Source organism: Lepidochelys olivacea, assembly GCF_965140295.1.
Source record: "Lepidochelys olivacea isolate rLepOli2 genome assembly, chromosome: 8".
Classification (NCBI taxonomy): domain Eukaryota; kingdom Metazoa; phylum Chordata; order Testudines; family Cheloniidae; genus Lepidochelys; species Lepidochelys olivacea.
The window spans coordinates 47,241,589-47,264,715 of record NC_140418.1 but is presented as its reverse complement, the minus strand read 5'-3'; the positions used below and the strand labels follow the sequence as shown (position 1 = coordinate 47,264,715).

Here is a 23,127-nt window from a genome sequence, read left to right as displayed (position 1 = left end):
GAGATCCACAGATAGAGGAAGTATCATCCCAGCTATAAACCTTTTAAAGTCTTGCTGAGATCCCATTTTGAACATGGCAAAGTCATCCTCCCCCTCCCGCAGTAAATGTTCTCCACAAAGGTTAAAGCTCTTAAAACTTTTCACTTACTTGAAAAATTCAGTTTTTTCCTCCTCAGTCTTTAAGGTTAAACTTTTCAGAAAGTTCACAACTTCTAGAAAATCATTCCTGACCACAAAAAGAAAGAAGGCTAAGCATCAGGAACTTGAGATTCAAGAAATCCACACCCTGCATTAATCAGGCACATGGAAGAAGAAAGGGGAGTATCAAGTCACATGACATTGGACTGGGAACATCAGAATGACAGTTCGGGCTTCTTGCATTCTTCACTGCATCTGTGTGCTTCAGCCCCCATTGCAACCACTTCTAGCAGGGGGATTCAGTTTCCATGGCCCATTCCATTCTTAGCCTCTCTTGAGGCTATCAAGGAGGCCGGTGAAAGCAATTATGTGATTTGGACATCTGTCCATTAGAAGCTGGACTGAAACCAAGAGTAATTTTCTCAGTCTGCTGGTCTACAACTGGAATTGAACGATGCAGCTATATACAGTATGAACTGGGCAATAGTATAGATAAGTTTATGGAGGAGATGGTATGATGGGATAAAGATCCATTAATTGCCAAAATCATGTTAACTATTCATGGTAAATAGGCCCAATGGCCTGTGATGGGATGTTAGATGGGGTAGGATCTGAGTTACTACAGAGAATTCTTTCCTGGGTATCTGGCTGGTGAATCTTGCCCACATGCTCAGGGTTCAGCTGATTGCCATATTTTGGGTCAGGAAGGAATTTTCCTCCGGAGCAGATTGGAAGGGGCTCTGGGGTTTTTTCACCTTCCTCTGTAGCATGGGGCACAGGTCACTTGCTGGAGGATTCTCTGCACCTTGAAGTCTTTAAACCACGATTTGAGGACTTCAATAGCTCAGACATAGGTGAGAGGGTTTATTGCAGGAGTGGGTGGGTGAGATTCTGTGGCCTGCATTGTGCAGGAGGTCAGACTAGATGATCATAATGGTCCCTTCTGACCTAAATATCTATGAGTCTATTTGCAATCTCCTGCGCATGCTACCCAAATTATGGTAAGAAAAAGAAATTTCCACAACAGGCCAACAACACTACCCCAGGGCAGCAACATATTTAGGTGATGGCAACTGTAGGTCTGTAGAGACTGGAATTAAAAGTGGATCTAAGATAGAGGTACCTCTAACAGCCTTGTCTTCCATGCCATCCATCTGCACCTAACATGAAGTAGGGGAGATAACATTTCCGGTGCATGGGAGCGTCACACTTTCAGCCATCCTGCTGAAAATTCAACAGCCTGCTATGAGGGTTATGAGGACTTCTGAACTTAAGGAGTCTCCTTGTCAAAGATCCCACATGACAACATGCCTGTGGAACTTGGTAATTATGTTTGCACTTCATGCATCAAACAACCACCAACAACCTTTCAAAACTAAATGAGTGACGTCAACAACACAGAAGTGAAGAACAGGGAGCTATATCCAAACAGACGAAACATTCATTCCCTCACCTGAAGAACTCGTGAGACAGTAAGCTGGATAGTGGTGGACGACACTTTGGATCTGGATTCAGCAGCGTACAGTGCAAGGTCTGTTGAAAACTGGAGAGAATATCCGCTGAAACTGAAGCCAGTGCGACCATTAGATTTCTTTCCCAGCACCACATCCAGACTATACTCAGAGACTGCCCCTCCCTCTGCTGCAAACTTACTATTGTTTAAGTGCTGATGAGTAGCAAAATAGTCCTGAGCCACTGCTATTGCTTAGTAGCTGTCATAAGCCTCTACCTTTTTTTAGAAAGGCCATTTTCCATCAACCTCCTCCCTACCTGAGCCATCTAGCACCGAGTGCTGATGAGTTTAGGGAGTAAGCATGGACAATGCAATGTATAAAAAGCCAGTTCTAAAAGGAACACTTTCTCCTAAGCTTTGTCCTCTTAACCAGAGAAGGTTCTTTTGAGCAGCTTCCTTTCGCCTCACCCATCACATTCCCACTGCAGCAACTACAAACATTAATAGAGAAGACAGGCAGGACATCAACTAAGAGCTCTATTTGGTGTCTTTACAATTAAAGTCACACACTGGGAATGGACAGACTTCCATGTGAAGAGATAATAAAAATGGATTCTTCAGGAAACAGATGAAAGGTGACATGATAGAGGTATATAAAATAGGGAGTGTTACAGAGAAGTGAAGTCATGATCTTGTGTTGTAAAAGCATAAATAGGATAAGAGGCACAATGGTCCAGTGGCTCGAGGACTGTCCAGGGAACCAGAAGACTTGGGTTGTATCCTTGGGTCTGTCACTGACTCCTCCCTGGGAGCCTGGGTCAAGTCACTGCAGCTTTCTCTGCCTTGGTTTCTCCATCTATATACTGGGAATAAAGATATTCACTCCCTTTATAGAGGGCTTTGAGAGCTACAGATAAGCAATACATAAGAGCTTATTGTTAAGAACAAGGGCGCTCACAGTGACAAAAGGCAGCAAATTTAACACTTAAGAATAATTTCTCTAACCCCTACTGTGCATAAATAATTACTATTGAGGCAAAGAGTAATATGATTCAGGATTATCTGACATCCATGGCTACAGTAGCTAGGATAAAAATGAAGGGATATCAAACTTTATTCTTCAAGCTAGGTAAGTGGTGGAGGGTTTTGGTTTTGTGGAACATTGGTCCACCTTCTATGGAAAGAAGGGGCTGAGTAGCTCAGATGGCGTCCACCTCAGTAGAAGGGGGACCAATCTCCTTGGAGACAGGCTGGCTGGAGTACTCAGGAAGGGTTAAGCTAATAGCAAAAGGGGAGGGGAAAAAAGACTATATAAGCACATAGCACAAAATCAAGATGTTGAGAACTAAATTAATCAAGAAACCAAAGGACATGAAGAGAAGAAATTCTTGAATTGCCTATACACTGTTGCTAGGAGCCTGAGTAACAAACCAGATGAACTGGAATTACTCATTTATGAGCATAAATTCAATCTAATTGGTATTACTAAAACCGGGTGGGATGATTAACACGATTGGAATGTTAAAATCAAAGGTTGTAACACATTTAGGAAGGATTGAGTGGGCAAAAGGGAAAGGGGCATGGCACTCTACGTCAAAAATGGCATTACCTGTTTCCAAGTCATTGATAACTCAGCAGAAAATGATATTGAATGCTTATGGATCAATGTCCTAACAGATAAAGCACAAGATAAAGCTACAGACCATCAAATCACACTAGGGAACTGGATGACCTCCTCCATACACACCTGTCTATAATTCATAGGAAAGAAACCTGGGTGATTGGAGAGAGGGGGTAGGACAGGACGTCAATCTGAGTGACATGCTGGAGGTCTCATGCTTTCTGGACTAAAACAACTTTGGGAAATCCTTGGGATTTCTAAACATTGTCATCTATAATTTTCTAACTCAAAAAGTGTTGCTGCCAACATGGGGGAATTCTATATTGGACTTAGTCCTAACTATGAAAAGGAACTAATCACAGAAGTTAATGGTAGCTAGCTTAGATACAAGTGATCATGACTTGCTCAGATTTAGAATATGCAAGAAGAATATCCAGACCAGTAATACTTGGTGCTTTAAAAGGACCAACTGCAAAAAGCTGAAAACAATTATGAGCCAAATCAGGTGGGAGGAAGAATTTACCAGAAAACTGTGAATGATAATTGGGAATCGTTTAAGGACACCTTATTAAGTGCCCAAAACGCCAAAATGCCACAGTTGAGGAAGAAGTCCCATGCTAGTTAAAAATCAAACTTGGTTTAGAGTGGAAGTGAAGGCAACTGTAAAAAAAAAAAAAAAAAAAAATTGATATACAACAAATGGAAGAAAGGGGAAGTTGATAGAAATGAATATAAATCAGAAGTTAGGAATTGTAGAAAACTGATAAGAGAAGCCAAGGGACACAAGGAGAAATCCATGCCCACTACAGTTAAGGACAATAAGACTGTTTTCTAAATATATTGGGAATAGGTCTGTCAAGTGATAAAAAAAAAAAATGGCAATTAATCGCACTGTTAAACAATAGAATACCATTTATTTAAATATTTTTGATGTTTTCTACATTTTCAAATATATTGATTTCAATTATAACAATACAAAGTGTATAGTGCTCACTTTATATTTTTGATTACAAATATTTGCACTGTAAAAACAAAAAATAGTATTTTTCAATTCACCTAATACAAGTATTGTAGTGTAATCTCTATCATGAAAGTTGAACTTACAAATGTAGAATTATGTACAAAAAAAAAACTGCATTCAAAAATAAAACAATGTAAAACTTTAGAGCCTACAAGTCCACTCAGTCCTATTTCTTGTTCAGCCAATCGCTCAGACAAACAAGTTTGTTTACATTTACAGGAGATAATGCTGCCCACTTCTTGTTCACAATATCACCTGAAAGTGAGAACAGGTATTTTCATGGCACTGTTGTAGCCAGTATTAAAAGATATTTACATGTCAGATGTGCTAAAGATTCATATGTCCCTTCATGCTTCAACCACCATTCCAGAGGACGTGTCCATGCTGATGACATGTTCTTCTTGATAATCTAAAGCAGTGCAGACCGACGCATATTCATTTTCATCATCGTCAGATGCCACCAGCAGAAGGTTGATTTTCTTTTTTGGTGGTTCGGGTTCTGTGGTTTCCACATCGGAATGTTGCTCTTTTAAGACTTCTGAAAGCATGCTCCACACCTCGTCCCTCTCAGATTTTGGAAGGCACTTCAGATTCTTAAACCTTGGGTTGAGTGCTGTACCTATTTTTAGAAATCTCACATTGGTGCCTTCTTTGCATTTTGTCAAATGTGCAGCAAAAGTGTTCTTAAAATGAACATATGCTGGGTCACCATCTGCGACTACTATAACATGAAATATATGGCAGAATGCGGGTAAAATAGAGCTGGAGACATACAATTCTCCCCCCCAAGGAGTTCAGTTGCAAATTTAATTAACGCTTTTTTTTTTTTTTTTTTTTTTAAAAAACCACCACCAGCATGGAAGCACATCCTCTGGAATGGTGGCCAAAGCATGAAGGGGCATATGAATGTTTAGCATCTGGCACGTAAATACCTTTCTGCCGGCTACAAAAGTTCCATGCGAACGCCTGTTCTCACTTTCTGGTGATATTGTAAATAAGAAGTGAGCAGCATTATCTCTCATAAATGTAAACAACCTTGTTTGTCTAAGCGATTGGCTGAACGAGAAGTAGCACTGTGTGGACTTATAGGCTCTAAACCTTTGCATTGTTTTGGTTTTGAGTGCAGTTATGTAACAAAAAAAATTTACATTTGTAAGTTACACTTTCAGGATAAAAATATTGCACTACAGTACTTGTATGAGGTGAATGGACAAATACGGTTTCTTTTGTTTATCATTTTTACAGTGCAAATATTTGTAATAAAAATAATATAAATTGAGCCCTGTACACTTTGTATTCTGTGTTGTAACTGAAATCAGTATATTTGAAAATGTAGAAAAACATCCAAAATATTTAATAAATTTCAATTGGTATTCTATTTAACAATACCATTAAAACTGCAATTAATTTTTTTTCAGTTAATTGCATTCATTAGCTGCGATTAATCGACAGCCCTAATTAGGAACAAAAAAATCTTTGACCATGGTATTGGTCCATTACTAGATGGAAATGGTAGAATTATCAGTAATAATGCAGAAAAGGCAGAGGTGTTCAGTAAGTATTTCTATTCTATATTTGAGGAAAAACAGATGATACAGTCTCATCATACAGTGATAACACACTTTCTATTCCACTGGTATTCCTGGAGGATGCTGAACAAAAGCTACTAAAGTTAGACATTTTTAAATCAGCAGGTCCAGATTACTTGCAGCCAAGAGTTTTAAAAATAGCTGACTGAGCAGCTTGCTGGACCATTAACATTGCTTTTCAATAAGTCTTGGAGCACCGGGGAAGTTACAGCACACTGGAAGAAAGCTAAGGTTGTGCCAATTTTTAAAAAGGATAAACAGGATGACCTAGGTAACTATAGGCCTTTCAATCTGACGCCCATCCAGGGCAAGATAACAGAGCAGCTGATACAGGACTTGATTAATAAAGATCTAAAAGAAGGAAATGTAATCAGTGCAAATCAATATGGGTTTATGGAAAATAAATTCTGTCAAACAAATTGGATATCTTTTTTTGACGAAATTACAAGCCCCATTGGTAAAGGTAATAGTGTTAATGTAATCTATTTAGACTTCTGTAAGGGGTTTGACTTGGTAACACATGACATTTTGATTAAGAAACTAAAATTTTATAAAATTAACATGGCATACATTACATGGATTAAAACTGGCTAACTGTAAACGGGGGCGGCAGCAAAGGGGGCAATTGCCCAGGGGCTCGGGCGGTTTCAAAGGGCCCAAGGGTCCCCGGCCACTGCAGCAGCCGGGCAGGCAAGTAGAATTGCCCGGCTGGGCTGCAGGGCAGGGCTCCTAGGCACGTGCAGGGTGGTACCAGCGGTGGCGAAAGCCGCCGGCGGCAGCTCACTGCACTGGACACCAGCCAGTGCAGCCGGCAGCAGCTTGCTGGACACCAGCCAGCGCAGGTAGAGCACTTCCCAAATGTCAGGTGGACCGCATCTGTGCGGGCTGCACTGTACTGCCCTGGGGCCTGGAATTGCTATCGGCAGACCTGTTTGTAGTGATTGAGCTCTTTGAGTCTAGCAAAGAGAAGTTTAACAGGTGACCTGATCACAGTCTATAAAGTAGCCCTTTGTGGAACAAATATATAATGATGGGCTCTTCAATCTAGGAGAGAAAGATAGAACATGATCCAATTAACAGAAGTTGAAGCTAGACAAATTCAGATTCGAAATAAGATGCACATATTTAACTGACAATAATTAGCAACTGCAACAATTCATAAGGGTTGTGGTGGATTCTCCATCACTGATTATTTTAAAACCAAAATGGGACGTTCTTCTAAAAAATATGCTCTAGGAATTAATTTTTGGGAAGTTTTATGCCTTGTATTATACAGGAGGTCGGACTAGATGATCACCATGGTCCCTTCTAGCCTTAGAATCTATACGTCATTTCTACCTTCTAATTGCAGGGAAGGATCAATCTTAATAGTAATTTGTATTTACATAGTTCCTTTGACTGAGCATCACAAAGTGATTTACAAAAGATAAAGCCATCATCATGCACAGGGGAAGTGAGATTTTGGAATCAGACATAGCATCCCAACAGCCAAACCAGGATGCCAGCTACTGGACAATCCTCCCTAACACTACTGTACCCTAGTTTCCATTAAAAACAAATTCCCATCCCAGTCACTGACGCCTGGATTGGACTCCCAGTCACTATGCAAGCTATACAGAAAAAGCAACCACCACGAAGTCTCCTGTCCTGTGAAGGACAGCATGGAACAGGGAACGCTCTTATGGGAAAGTCTCTCATTTCTGAACTATGTGGAGAGTGAAATGACAATCACTTCTCTGCAATACAAGTTTTGTCATGCTTCTTCTGAGACACTCTTTCCTATTGGAAAATGAATACTTTGGACCATTCATACAAGGAACAAGCTACATGGGAAAATGTGGTGTGGGAGGTAGTGAAATAAAGTCATTTTATTCCTGGTCTTTGAGGACTCTCACCCTGATCATTTAAGAATGTCAGTAGATTTTCAACCATTGTTCCAAATGAATAGGCATCCCGGGCATGTCCGTGGCTCTCAGGAAGAATTTTGAAATCTGCAGACTGAAAAAATAATCATCATAAAGCAGGAGCGTACTATACAGTCTCCATGAGTCTCTACTCTCTCCTTACACCCTCTGATTCTTTGTATAGTACCATTACTCCACTCAGTGCATTACAAGTGGAATATTATGTGAAACTCAAAAGCTTCTAGAGCCTTAAAGAATTTACAGCCTAGACACACAAACAAGAACACCACCGTTAAACAGTGCCCTATGAGTTCATCCAGCAACCGTAAGCCAGAAGCTTTCTGCATTTCTATGGAAACCAATGTTAACCAGGAAGAGAACTCACTCTTTTCTAGTCTGTAAGCAGTCTGCATTACACTACAGACATGACAGCTGGTTAATAAGGGAAACACGTGGACATTAAATGCAACAGTGCCACAAAACTATGTAGCTTTGAAAGATCAACTACTTCTCACAGCAAATGTTAGCTGAATGAGGCTTTAGGTTCTTTATAGTTTAAAGATGAGCATATTGCTTGCACCAAGTTTTACAAAATGAAATTAGTGAGTTTTAAAATACAAAGGTTCAAGATGATGACTTTTTTTCTGAGTGCAGCTTACTAGCTTCTTAAATTTTGACTTTCTGCATAGCACAAAAATTGGCTTCAGTTTCAGAACTGGCATTCTTAGAATAATTGTGACCGGATTACTCTTGGGAGTATTACATTCACATAATCACAACCTTCAAATGGCCATGAGTGGCGTTCGATAATCAATCTCTATACATGCCCAGCAACCTTTTAAATACTTGAACTGGCCTGGTCTGCTGGCCAATTTCATCTTATAAAATTCAGTGCAAAAACATTTGCTCAGCTTTAGAATACTTAAAAATACCAGAGTCTTATTTGGCCAGTGTTGGTTCTGGAAGATTATTGGCCAGTCTTTTTATGGCTATTTGGTCCTCTGGCAATTTAACAGAAACAGTAAATAATATAGCAGGCCATTTACTTTAAGACTTCCTAAGGGAAACAGAACCAGTACCTAGCAAGAGTACAGAATGCTTTTTTGAAAAAGGAAAATTATGCCTAACTTGGGGTCTTCCTTGGAGATATGAACTGGTTCCGGAGCTATAAAATAAAGACATGTTCTATCACATTCTGTGTAGATTCATCCCAATAAAGAAGAGTTGGGGGGTGGGAGGGGGGAAGCAGCATCAAAACAAAAAACTCTCTGGCAGATCTCTGCGCATTTGTTCATCCTACAACCACCCTCCTCTGTAACTGCAAAGCTCATCGACTGTGGATATTTATTGCTGGGGAAAGTGTTTTGTATTTATTTATCAAGAGACAGAAGCAAATATTGTCATTTCACAATTTTAAAAATTAATTATGTAAATGTATATGAAAAATGGCAAGTGTAGCTGTTTGGGTGGAAACGTTTTGGGCACAGTTGTAAATGTTAAGGGTGGTACACAAACGTGAAAAAATATTCGCTGTTAGGACTGTTGCTCTGTCATTAACTTATTCCGTTGAGTCATCTCCCCCTTTCACAATATACAAGTTATGGACAGTACAACACAATTCTGAAGTTATCTAGATGGTCATATCCCTCCACATCTAAGCATGCTCTATTTTATATAAATCTAAAGAAATACATCTTTCATATATATATAAGGCAGAAACTGCTTTCTGTGCTTCAATATAGAAGACACAAAATCCTGCAGCAAAAACAGATTAACTTCTGATGAACCTGGAGTACAGCAATGCTACTCACCATCTCTTCAGGAGGGATGGCTGCCTGGTCCCGCACTGACTTGATAGCATGCAGGAACTAGAAAGAGGAAAGAAAAACTTCGTGTTCAATGTTTTAGGCTAATCATTTATCACTTGGTGAGTTGGCGCCAAGCAGCAGTGGATGAAACCCAGCCTTTCCCCCCCCACCCTTCTCCCTCTCCATGGCCAGTCAAGACTGGCCGAACATACAACAGTGGGTTTCCCCTTTCCACATTCAGTATAGGATATGCCTCACTACCTTACCAACCTGGAGGGATAGCTCTGGGGTCTAAGCATCAAGGGTAAAACACTGAGATGCCTTGCAGTTGCTGAATCTTACTAGAGTCAATTCTGCCTTCACTCGTAAAACCACATCCCTACATGCTGTACCTGGACCTCTGGATCTTTAATAATGGTGGGATTTTACTCCAATGCCCTTGGTCAAAATTTTACCTCTTGTAATGTTGTGCATCACGCAAGGTACCAATTGCCTGGCCAGCTGTCCCTCTCCAGCAGGTGGTAAAATGGTTAGTGATGCTATGTGGGTACAGTTTATGAAGAATGTGGGGATCCTTTGGAATGAAAGCCAGAATGTATCTGAGTAGTGCCTCACTGCAGCACTGACTCTGCACAGGATACAGCTGAGTTCAAGACAGACATTTTCCTGCCAACATCACTAATGTCCAGTGGAGATGCCAGCAGGGAGAACCAAAGTGCACTTTAAATGAGTGAGGATGTTAACCTGTTTTAATCTGGATCCAGCTTTTTTGCTTCAGGGAAAGAAAGCAAACTCTTTTACTAACCAGTAGCAGCAATAGTAAAGAGGACAGACCTCAAGTTTGTTCCCACCCTCCCTCTCCCCAACCCTAGCACCTCCTTGCAGCCACTTCTGGTCCCCTCAAATGACTAGCTGACTTACCCACACATGGTCTTTTATGGTAACTGTGTCCTTAGAGCAAGCATTCAGGCCACAGATCTGGGAAGCAGGCTGATAGGCTTTTAATATTAATTCTCAATTTAAGCAATTGGATGCACTTTAAATTTGAGCAAAGCTTTCTAATGATGGAGCCTCAACAAGCTAGAAACCCTTGTTCCAAGCATTGCAAGTGGGTTGTTTGGCTTTTACCTCTGGGGTGGCTTCATTAAGGTTGCAGACTGTTTCCATTCCTCCTAGTTTCCAGTGCCCATCCTCACTTACAAATACAGATGATAAACAGATGTTGTTATGCGTTAGGTTTCCCTAAAATATAAAACAAACAATAGACCTGGGGATCGATGAAGGCATTAAATCCTTGTTAGCACTAATTAGGTGCACTGATGATCTGAGAAAAAGCTGCTGAAAAGTACACAGGTCAGCATTTATACTGCAAGTTCCGTAATGGTTTTTGTAGGCCATACAGCACCTTTCACAAGGACTGAGGCTTTAAAGGAGGCCAAGTTTAACTATCACAGTCCTTTTACTCTAAGTGCAAGTTACAAGAGGCCCTCCATATCTGAGCACAAAGACTTAAAGTTACACTGGCTTCAGATCTGGGATTTGCTAATTCAATCCTGAACACATGCCTAAGAAGCACTGCTAGACCCAGGGACAAAGTCTGATATCTCATGTACCACCAGGGTGATAAACAAATATGTTATGCTGAGAATCCATTTCCAACAGCATTTGTTCATAGCTCTGACAAGTCGTGCGATCTCAGGCCATAAAGTCATGACATTCTCATAATTATCTTCCCTGTTCTGGCTCTTCAGATACATTTTGTCATCATTCATTGTCTCAAAAACAGCTAATGAGAATTCTTTGTACCGCCTAAAAGCAGCCTGGAACACCAGCTGCCAGATGGTATAAAGTATTATTTTCTATCAGTTTGAGATAGCTGCTAATGCCATGTCACAAGTGAAGTGAAATAAAAAGCATGCAGGGAACAAGAAACGTGAGATTTTAAGGTCCAGTACCTCACAATCATCCATGTAAACCCACTGATAAAGCCTTCCCTCTCCTCACATAATCCTGTTCCTGCTGGGAGCCCAAACCCTTACACATTCACACCTGTTTCTCTTGGGCACTTACCCTGTCATGAAGGAAGATGAGAGCCAGCAATAAGTCATAGATCCCTGCACAGATCTCATCAGAGGACAGCATCTCCAGTGCCATCTCCAAAGGCTTTACACGCTCTGTAACCAGGTGAATCCCATCTGTTTCCACGGTACAAGAGAGGAAGCGCAAAAGGCATGGGTGGCGCAAAGTTTTCAGGTGCTTCAAAAACGACAAGGAGGAAACAAGTCGGTATATATCCCACATCCTTTATAGGCACGGGGTTTAGTGGGGATTCATCACTTTGGCATGTCCTCACATGCAAGTGGTTAACCACACAACCTTAATGCCCTTTTAAGTGAATTTTCTGGAGGGAATTATAAATTCCAATCCCACTCCCTACCAAAATACCCAGCACCACACACTGCTCTTATTTTGATCACACTGTAGAATGTTCCTTGTCATATAAAAATCTTATAAAAAAATAAAACAAAACTTGTATTTGGGAGCTGTGAGTGTCCCTGTAATTAAGGAGATCTGCTAGAAGCAGGGATCGTTACCCTTCAAACATATTATGAATTAACCTGTTTCTTCCTCCTCCCTGCCATGGGGCTTTGAGACATTCATGTACAGGAACTGATAGCTTCACATTGGTACTAGAAAAGGCAGAGAGAATTAGAAAGAAGCCTGTTATTCATAAGGCCATGTTCTCTACCTTGGCAGCTTTATTAACTGTGTCTTCATTCTCTGTTTTATACACAAAGACCGAGGCAAGCTTGCCATCTTGCAATGCAGCTGGGTAAATTGTGAGTCCAGTTGGTAAGGTATACGGTGGCTCTTCCAGTGTGCAGCTCTTTAAAGCACTGTTCTCCGAGCCCATCACTTGCAGAATTAGGCCGTTGTGGAAACGCTCTTGGTGTCAAACAGGCCTTAGGGTGAACAGAGGTTTTTCAGACAATTTAATTCCAACAGGCACCGTCCAATTTATTCTTCAGAACATTTTCTGAAAAGTGTGAAACAAAACATCAAAAAAACCTCATCTTGTTGATGTGCTTGAGTCAACAGTTCTCTCTCTGGAGTTTCAGGAGATAAAAAATCTAAAACTCAGTCATTTATTTTGTAAAGGTAATTAAGGGCTTGGACAGCTCTAGAGATAAGAGACTTTAGCTGTGGAACAGGTAAAGCACAAACAACTCAGTGAAAGCTATACCACAAGATACTGCTAATATGACCAAGTCTACACTTACCAAGGATTGACGCTGCTGTGATTGATGCAGTGGGGGGTCAATTTAGCAGTCTAGCGAAGACCTGCTAAATTAACTGCAGAACGCTCTCTGGTCAACTCTGATACTCCACCAGAATGAGAAGATTAAGGGAAGTCGACGGGAGAGAGTCTCCCTTCCACGCAGCGCAGTATAGACACCACAGTAAGTCAACTTAAGCTATGTCAACTCCAGCTACTTTATTCACTGACGTAAAAACCCCCCCAAAAACACAAATAATAAATCTCGAGGTGAGGGGCTCCTCTTTCCATCACCAAATCCCCTGACCCAACTATCTCCCTAGATCTAAATATTTCATTAGGTAAAGCTACAAAGAAAATTAAATATAATTAGAAAGGTCTGCTATACCACCCCGCCGGTGCAGTACCAACAAATGAAGGAGTTCCTTAATCTCTTGGGTGTTGCCTTATATACTTGGTATATGAAGCAAAATTCACCTCCACTGCTGCTCAGCTGTAGCAGGTGCAGCATCACTGAAATGTTGACAGAACAGCGGTCGCAGGAGACACCAGCACTGAAGGATTGATTGGACACAACTAAGTTTCTACCACCATCACCCCAATTCGCCTCTTTTTGTATGTGTAGCTTGCTCTGACACGCCTTAGAACTGAATGTATTTTCCTCCTGACTGCCTTCTCTCCATCTGGCAAATGTTGGCAGACAGGTAAACCTAACCCCCCTACCCTGTGGCGCCCCCCCCCCCCCCGTATTTATAGTGGAGATTAAGTTAACATTAATTTTTGTTTTACTTCCTTGCTTGTGAACCAGCTCCAGAAGAGAACAGTGGAACATACGCAATATTCTTCTGGGGCCAGAATCCCTTTTAAAAGCATTGGTAGGTTAGGCCTGTGCTCTGTAATCAGTGTGGTGCTGACAGGCTACCTCAGACTATGAACAAACCTTTCTCCATGATATACCCAAAACTTTGGTCTCTCTTAAATAATCAAAAACTAAAATATGTAGAAATGCAGGCTAAGGGAGGGGAAATCATGTCTCATCTTTGAGGGCATCTGCTCAGCACTGTGGGGATCAGAAAGGAAATCCTGACCCACCGCACGTATAGTATTTTGCACAGCTGGATGATTTCATTATGGTAGTTTTCACCTTCCTCTGAAGCATGAGGCACAGACTACTGCTGAAAGCAACATAACACACTTCTTGACCTCTTGGTCTGATTTTTATAAGGCAAAGCTTCCATTCTGGCTTCTCTAGTTTTTTCTCCCTTTCCAGGGGTCATTAGTCTGGATATGTTTTGGGAGACTTTTTTCTGTTATAGATTCTTGGTTTTCTTTTCACTTATTGCTTCAATTAAAAATTAGTTATCTAAAGGGTTGCCTTGAAAAATATGGCACATTACAGTTTAAATAGTTCATATTAAATGGATAAATTCTTATTAATTATGTAATAAACCAGTTGTGCAATCCATATAGCCAGTGTGAACTTTGGGAATGAACAAACTTTTTTTTAAACAAATGTAGCTAAGTATGAAAGTGTGTTATCTGCAGCTACAAGCCCAGCAGGGGGCATCCACAATAGTGGGGTATTGATTTTATACAAGTCTTACATAAACACTAGCTCCTCTTTTTATGCTTGGACAGCAATGGAGAGATGGCTGTTCTATAATTAACAGATAGTTAGAATCCTGCATATGCTTCCCGGTGGGATGTATCTATTTTAATAAAGGTCAGATGTGGGGACTGAACTGTTTGTATCTCTTTGAAAACTGGAATATAGTACAGCTCCTTATCTGCCTTCTCTGACACACAACCCACTGGCTTGTACCAACTAAATGGATGCAGGATGGCATGAAGGATATGGACTAAAAGGCCACTTTATATCCAAAAAGTGACCAAATTTCAGACCATGCTTATATCGGACATTAAAGAGAGTGAAACACTTTCTACAGAAACAGAGAAATTCACTTTCAAACAGGAAAGTACTTCTTTTAATGGGGAACCCAAGTTATTTAGGACACTTTTTTGTTACCTTCAGCAGATGGCTGTTAGTGTGTATGTGCGCATGCACAGGAGAGCGTGGGGACTGAGTCCATAGAATTTGAGAATGGTGCCTGTAGAAAAGCTCCTCAAATACCTAAACAGTCCTCAGTTAAACCACCTCGCTGTCTAAAAGATCTCTTGCACACATTTCATTGGTCCAGACTTGTAGGTTTAATCCTGAGAAATTATGTTTTTACCTAAATTTGACATTTGAACATTAACATGTAACAAGCTGTGGTCATCTTGAATTGTGTTGGAATGTTTCATGTAACCCTCTATTGGGGGCTGGGGAAAGGACAGATTTCTATTACCTAACCACAAATAATTTGAGCACACTGTCTTAATTGTCATCAGAGCTGCCAGTCTCAACATTAGCTTCAACTTGGGAGTGATATGTCCCTCCCTGGATCACCTGAAACATAAATATATCACTTGGCATCCAGATTGACAATGGCCCTGTTACTTAGGGATCTGATAGCTCAGCAAGATTGCTACCATGTCAAATCATTAGGGAGCGCTTATCAAAAATTGTTGATTTGTTTGAAACAGTTTATTCAATCTGATAATGACTTGATTTTATTACCCTGACTGATTTTATATTAACCCACTTTGTTCTAATTGAATTTGCTTATATCTACTTTATTTTATGTTTTTGCTTAAGTAGTTGGGCTTAGATTTTTTAAAGGTATTTAGTCATTGCTCCATTCAGCATTTCAACACCTAACTGACCTAGGAGCCTAAGTCTCATTTTCAAAAGTAACTTTAGGATACTAAGAGATTTAGTGCCTAAGTGCTTACGACATGTTTGAAAGTGAGACTTAGGCTCCTAAATCAGTTAGGCATTAACACATTAAGGGGGCAAAAATATCTAGGCCTTAGTTAATAAAATAGATACAACTGGAAATCTGTGTGGTTTGGATTTTTTTTATCCTCACAGACATCAAGATTCTGGATTGGAGGGATTCCAGGGTAAATACAAGAGGCATCTCTGTGGCCCAGCTAGTGGCGGTCCACACAACTGCTCTATAGTCCTCTCATAACTGGTGCCTGAACAAAAACACTGTTACCTTTTGAAGGACAGTTGACTTACATAGTGATTATTTCTTTCAATAAGCAATGTTGGTTCCAGAACCACTTTGGAGGTGGTGGATACCAGCTGATTAACTGAAAGGCTAACCAATTCTCACAAAAAGTCTCCTCACACGGCACAGATTTAAAATACCCTGTGTAATTCATGTGTTGCTTTGCCATTTCAAATTCATGCTGATAATACCCCACACTTCAACACAAAAGAGGCAGATAAACACTTTTTTCCTCCAGGACTGTCAAAGGAGCATCTTTTACAAGACTACAGAAATTTCTTGTTGCTTGATCCTTCATCACTAAAAACCTGCAACTAGCCAGCTATGTGTTCATCCCTTAGCTGCAAAGCAGGAACCACTTTGAGTACCTTTGACTTTCTATCTTTGTGGTAGAAGGGGATTTCCCAGTGACTCCAGCTTCTTGAAATTCTTGCTTTTGGACAGATCTCATTTTATGACATGTTACTCCAGCCAATTGTCTCCTGGCAGCTGACACAATAGGCTGCATGTACTTCATGTCACTGCCACCAGAGTCAGGAGAGTTCTTCTCTCACCTGACTAAACACCAAGCTCACTTCATGGACTTGGACAAAAATGCTTGGCATGGAGTTTTAGGAAAAAAGTCATGTGTAAACATCACCTCCCTTCAGCCAAACAAAAAGCACTTTTGGGACTCTAAGCATAGTAGGGGCTGAATGAGTGGAAAAAACAGGATATTTCATATCTTGGTTTCACCGATCAGTTTACCATAGAAAGAGACGACCATCTTCAACAAACCAATTCAAACAAGAAATAGTGGCAAAGAACTTCTCACCTTTCATGCCAGGAATTCCAAATATATAATTGCCCCATGGAACATTCAGTATCTTTACCTTGGGGTGCGAGAGAAACGGTAGCTACCCAACCTTTTTCTGGTGAAGGTCCCCATCCCCTTTTGATGGACTGGGTGCCCATTCACAACGCGTTACCCATATCACATCCAGGCACAACAACCACCTCTCCATTTTCCTCTGCCCATTCACTTGCCTTCCCCCCCCCCCTTTCCATTTTCTAGCTCTCTATTCCCTGCTTGCTTTCCCCCCTTTCCCTTTTCACCAGAAGGCTGTATAATCCTTGGGATTGAGGGTTGATTTGTAGATCCATGGAGGTGGGCATCATGCCCTCTTGTGGGGGAGTCAAGTAAAGAGTAGGCTGCTGGCTGAGTCTGTAGACCTGTACATATGAACCACCACAATCAAAGATGCATTCAGTGCTGCCCTGGGAGCAGATGAGTAAGGAGTCATGCAATTTTATCTCCACTCATCCAACATTATGCAGCTTTCCACTCATCCTGTCCTCCACCCTGCAACCTCTTAAACTAGTCTGATGCCCTGCCCAGGCTAGTGCAGTGTTTCCCAACAGCAACCATCCCAGTGCCACCTTTCGGTGTAGTGCACAGATTGCATTTCTAAACTTATCACTCACTACATGGGTCAAACTGCCATCCCGCAGTTTGCACACACAGCTCATGAACAACCCTACAACCAAATATAGTACGTGAACAATGGAAAATGGCATCTTTTGGCAAGAAAGCAGATTTCCATTTCAGCCTTCCTTGAGGACAGCTGAAACTTTGGAGGCTGGGGATTGGAAAAGATATGTTTTAAAGTTATGAAAGGTACTTTGATAGCATCCGGTCTGCCCATTACCCAGTTTCAAACTACATCATTTATTGATGAGTCACCCATAACAATTCCAGGGTGTCGGGTGAATATAAACGGGGGAAGTACTGTTCCCTGGACTGGATTTTTGGTACCAGGGGATCAAATATCTGTGCTGCTGAGTTATAAATAACTTTAGTCATCTAAGGGCCTAGTGAAGTCAAGGGGAGTTGTATCACAGCCCAAGCATATTTGTCCCCAGAAAGCATAAAACTCCCATAGGGTGACTGAACTGCCATGTCATATTTGCACTAGAACAAACACCCATTGAAACCCCGACAAGAAATAAATATCCATTGAGACCCCATGACAAAGCTGCTCAGACCCAGCAGGTGCCCTTAGGAAGGAGCTCAGTGCACCTGGCTCCCGTGATCTTGCCCCGTGATCCGGTGCCATCACAGGGACACGGGAGGGTATCCCACCCTGTGCCCCAAAGTCACCTGATAGACTTATGGGCCCTAGCAGGCAGCCACTGGGATAGCCTAGGGAGAGATTACTGACCTCTGGGGGCAGCCAGCCAGTGAGCTGCCAGGCAGAACCTAAGCCCTGAGCTAAGAAAGGATCTACCTCCTATCACACATCCCCTACCTCTCCCACCGATAACCCCTGTCTCCCCCACCTTACCCCTGCCCCCATTACCCCCACCTGCCCCACAGATAACCCCTGCCTCTCCCCCACCTTACCCCTCCTTAACCCTGCCCGCCCCATCGATAACCCCCGCCTCTCCCCCATTACCCCCTCCCTGCCCCACCCATAACCTCTGCCTCTCCCCCCACCTTACCCCTCCTTAACTCTGTCCCCATTACCCCCGCCTGCCCCACCGATAAGCCCCGCCTCTCCCCCCACATTACCACTCCCCATTACCCTCTGCCTGCCTCATCACTAACCCCCCCGCACCCACTCCCTAACCCTGCCCCCAATTACCGCCTCCCTGCCCCACTGATAACCCACCCCCCTCCCCTAAATTACCCCTCCCCCCACACTGCCCCCTCCAATGACCCCCCTCCCCAGCCCCATTTGCCCCGTGGCTGGAGGGGGCGAGGAGCCCCCCTCACCTGCCTTGCCCGCTCCGCTGGGGGAGGGGTCTGGGCTCGAGTCTCCACGCCGGCCGCAGCCCCGCCGACAGCCTCTGCCTCTTCCCACAGCGTCGTGGCCCGCCTCTCCGGCTTCCGGCCCCGCGCCGCACCATAGAGTCGCTCCGCCGGCAGCAAGAACGCCTCCCGGACAGGCAGCACGACAGCGGCCATCTTGGGCTAGGGTAGGGCGGGGGAGGTAGAGGGTGAGGTTGAGGCTGCGGGCGGAAGGGCGGAGCCCTGCCAGCGCCTGAGGCTGGAGGCGGCCATGTTGGATAGGGGCAGAGAGACTGGGGGTTGTCTGGCCGGCTCCAGGCTTGCACCTAGCTGTGGGCCATTTCACTCCATTTACACAGACATTAATGGGGGAATTGACCTGGTGGCCCCAGGATGAGAGTCCCCTCTCGTCAGCCTTGGGTGAAGGAGAGCAGTTCGCTGGTCCAACAACAGCTGTCATGGCAACCAATTTGTTTGACATCACGATCAGGACGTGAATTTTGTATCCATTGTTCTGCCTCTGGGGCAGCCTCACACAAGCAAATGGTGTCACCTGAATTCTCATAGAAGAGCAGCCTGCAGGCAAAGCAGAAAACACTTGGCATGTAGCATTGCTGTGCTGTTTTGAGTCAGGTTTTGTCGAAGTCCGCCTAAAATCTGTCTGGCCTAGGCTTTCACATTCCCTTTGAGATTTAACGTTGCTGTCTAACATCTTCATTTCCAGGTTTTATAAGGGACATTCCATAGTGTCCAGTGTATCTGGCTTCTGTCAGGAAGCTTTGAACTGTAGTGGCAGGGTCGGGGGTTTCCTTTGGTTAACTGTAAAGATTTATATAGTAAATCTGGTGTTTTATGAATGTACAAGTCCCCCATTACTATAGTATCTGAACATCTCTCTACCTTTAATGTTTATAATCTTCACAACCTATCTGTGAAGCAGGGCAGTTCTATTACCTCTGTTTTGCAGATGGGAAACTGTGGTACAGAGTGACTAAGTGACTTGCCCAAGGTTAAACATGAAGTCTGTGGGAGAGCAGGGAATTAAACCCAAGTTTCTCAAGTCTGAGGATTATGTTCCAGCCACTGTCCTTCGTCCTTCTGGAAGGCTGACATATGACTCCCTAGGAATTCTGATTATTGGTCGTGGACCAACTCCCTTACGCAGACGTCTGAAAGGGTGTTAGCAGCGAGCACCATTCTACCTGCAAATGCAGAAACAAACACTTACTAGAGGGGACTTGCCAAGAGAGGAAGGGGGCTGACCTGGCTTCAGTACAGTTGGTTGGAGGTGAAGGGAACGAGGATAGGGAGAAGGCTGACAGTGGACCCTGAAGCAATCTCAGAAGAAAGCGCAGCCTTGAAAATGCAAGATACACAGATCCAGCATACAGCTAGCAATAATGCAGACATCCACTTCCTTGCTGTTACACTCAAATGCAGAATCTGAACTCTCTCTGATCCTGTGACATATTATAGAATTCACCTCCACAGCTAATAAATAGCCAATTAAATATATACTAGGGCTGTCAATTAATTGGTTCACTCACACGATTAACTCAAAAAATTAATTGTGATTAATCAGTTTTCATTGCACTGTTAAACAATAGAATATCAATTGAAATTTATTAAATCTTTTTGGATGTTTCTACATTTTCAAATATATTGATTTCAGTTACAACACAGAATACAAAGTGTACAGGGCTCACTTTATTTGTTTTTATTACAAATATTTGCACTGTAAAAATAAATAATATTTTTCAGTTCACCTCATACAAGTACTGTAGTGCAATCTCTTTATTGTGAAAGTGCAATTTACAAATGTAGATTTTTTTTTGTTACATAACTGTACTCAAAAACAAAACAATGTAAAACCTTAGAGCTTGCAAGTCGACTCAGACCTCCTTCTGTTCAGCCAATTGCTAAGACAAACAAGTTTGTTTACATTTGTGGGAGATAATGCTGCCCACTTCTTATATATAATGTCACCTGAAAGTGAGAACAGGCGTTTGCATGCCACTTTTGTAGCCAGCATTGCAATGTATTTACGTGCCAGATATGCTAAAAAATTGTATGCCCCTTCATGCTTCGGCCACCATTCCAGAGGACATGCTTCCATGCTGATGATGCTTTTAAAAAAATAATGCGTTAATTAAATTTGCGACTGAACTACTTGGGGGAGAATTGTATGCCTACTGCTCTGTTTTACCCGCATTCTGCTATATAGTTCATGTTATAGCAGTCTCAGATGATGACCCAGCACATGTTGTTCATTTTAAGAACACTTTTACTGCAGATTTGACAAAATGCAAAGAAGGCACCAATGTGAGATTTCTAAAAATAGATACAGCACTCAACCCAAGGTTTAAGAATCTGAAGTGCCTTCCAAAATCTGAGAGGGACGAGGTGTGGAGCATGCTTTCAGAAATCTTAAAAGAGCAAAACTATAGAACCTGAAACACGAAAAAAGAAAATCAACCTTCTGCTGGTAGCATCTGATTCAGATGATGAAAGGAACATGCCTCGGTCCACACTGCTTTGGATTGTTATCAAGCAGAAGCCGTCATCACCATAGACGCATGTCCTCTGGAATGGTGGATGAAGCATGAAGGGACATATGAATCTTTAGTGCATCTGGAACGTAAATATCTTGTGGAGCCAGCTGCAACAGTGCCATGCAAACGCCTAGTCTCACTTTCAGGTGACATTGTGAACAAGAAGTGGGCAGCATTATCTCCTGAAAATGTAAACAACTTTTTTGTCTGAGCGATTGGCTGAACAAGAAGTAGGACTGAGTGGACTTGTAGGCTCTAAAGTTTTACATTGTTTTATTTTTGAATGCAGTTTTTTTTTTGTACATAGTTCTACATTTGTAAGTTCAACTTTCATGGTAAAGAGATTGCACTACAGTACTTGTAATGGAGAAATTGAAAAATATTATTTCTTTCATTTTTTACAGTGCAAATATTTGTAATAACAAATAAATATAAAGTGAGCACTGTACACTTTGTATTCTTCATTATAATTGAAATAAATATGTTTGAAAATGTAGAAAACATCAACAAATATCTAAATAAATGGTATCCTGTTATTGTTTAACAGCGCAATTAATCACGTGATTTATTGCCATTTTTTAATTCACGTGATTAATCACGATTTTTTTAAATTGCTTGACAGCCCTAACATATACACAAATTTATATATAGGTAATTGAACTCCACCTGAGTTTGGAGTTCAGGTTGTGCAGTTTGTGAGGAACTGGATGTGTGCACTGTGGCTGGCTAAATAAATATTTTCATTATGGTGGTATGCACAGGCCACAGTCAAGATCAAAGCCCCATTTTTCTGAGCACTGTGCAAACATAGAAAAGATACACTCCCTGGCCTGGAGCATTTACAATCAGAAATCTACATTGTGATCAAACCAGAAGGGAGTGTGTGGTGGAGCTGAGGAGTCTGTGAGCATGTTTAGGTATTTACAGTATTTGGCTGGCATGGAACATGAACGTAGATGTGAATTGTAGCATAATTGGTGCCTTCCTGGATTTGTAATGTTAGTATTGATAAGGAGTGCAGTTGAGCAACTATGAGGCCAGGTCTACATTACACACCTAAATCGGTATAACTCAGGGATGTGAAAAATCCATACCCCTGAGTGACGTATACTGACCTAGCCCCCTTTGTAGACAGTGCTAGGTCAACAGGAGAGCTTCTCCCATCAACATAGCTGCTGTGTTGGCATAGGAGCATCTTCACTAAAGTGCTACAGTTGCACTGCTGTAGTGTTGTACGTGAAGACGAGCTCTAAGTTAAAATTTTGGGGAGCAGATGAGGCCACTAAGGTTCATTATAGAAGAGTATTGTCTCAAGGTAGGGTTCTGTCTAGCCAGTATAGCTATACTAGGAAACCTTTCTAGTGTAGACTCAGCTTATACCAGCGAAAGAGTGCTTTTACAATAAAACTTTTCCCAGTTCCCCAAACAAAAAAGCTGTACCAGCAAAAGTTTTTTTTTTTTTTTTTTTTTGCCAGTATAACTGCATCTATGCTAGGCTTTTTGCCAGCACAGAAATGCTGTGAAAATATCAGACCCTTAAGCAATGTTAATATATTGACAAAAGTTTCAAGTGTAGACCAGGCATAAAAACCCTCTGCTTCTACAGAAGTGGCCAGAAACTCAGGCATTAATTTTAGAAGCAAGAGACATTGAAGATGCAATGAGAATGTTCTTGAGCCACAACTTTACCTTTACTGGAGGGATACTGGTACAGGAAAACAACAGTGGCTCCTAGTCTCAGGGTTGATCTGATTGGCATTTAGAGAACAGTCCTATGTGTTATAATCTATAAAAGCAGAGCTGTTAGAAAGCACAGATCTCTATAAACCAGCTGGGTTCTAGGTACATTTATTTATTTACCTGTTATCAGTGAAT

The 23,127-nt window shown here is 41.8% G+C and overlaps 1 protein-coding gene across 6 annotated transcripts in view; it reads right to left on the bottom strand.

The window, feature by feature from the left end:
- Positions 1-18,955, bottom strand: part of SCYL3 (SCY1 like pseudokinase 3) — a 31,367-nt gene extending 12,412 nt beyond the window's left edge. The window contains exons 1-8 of one of the 6 annotated variants that reach the window (XM_084636402.1): positions 18,686-18,955; positions 12,284-12,571; positions 11,605-11,790; positions 10,663-10,776; positions 9,538-9,594; positions 7,718-7,820; positions 1,592-1,703; positions 149-226 (exon numbers count right to left, since the gene is read on the bottom strand). In XM_084636402.1, coding sequence (XP_084492528.1) covers positions 149-226; positions 1,592-1,703; positions 7,718-7,820; positions 9,538-9,594; positions 10,663-10,776; positions 11,605-11,790; positions 12,284-12,448 — 815 coding nt within the window. In that variant the 5' untranslated portion in view covers positions 12,449-12,571; positions 18,686-18,955. Of the gene's footprint in view, positions 1-148; positions 227-1,591; positions 1,704-7,717; positions 7,821-9,537; positions 9,595-10,662; positions 10,777-11,604; positions 11,791-12,283; positions 12,572-12,815; positions 13,503-18,685 lie in introns of those variants that run through there. The other 5 variants (XM_084636405.1, XM_084636403.1, XM_084636406.1 and 2 more) reach the window with 5 other exon arrangements.
- Positions 18,956-23,127: the final 4,172 nt, after the last annotated feature.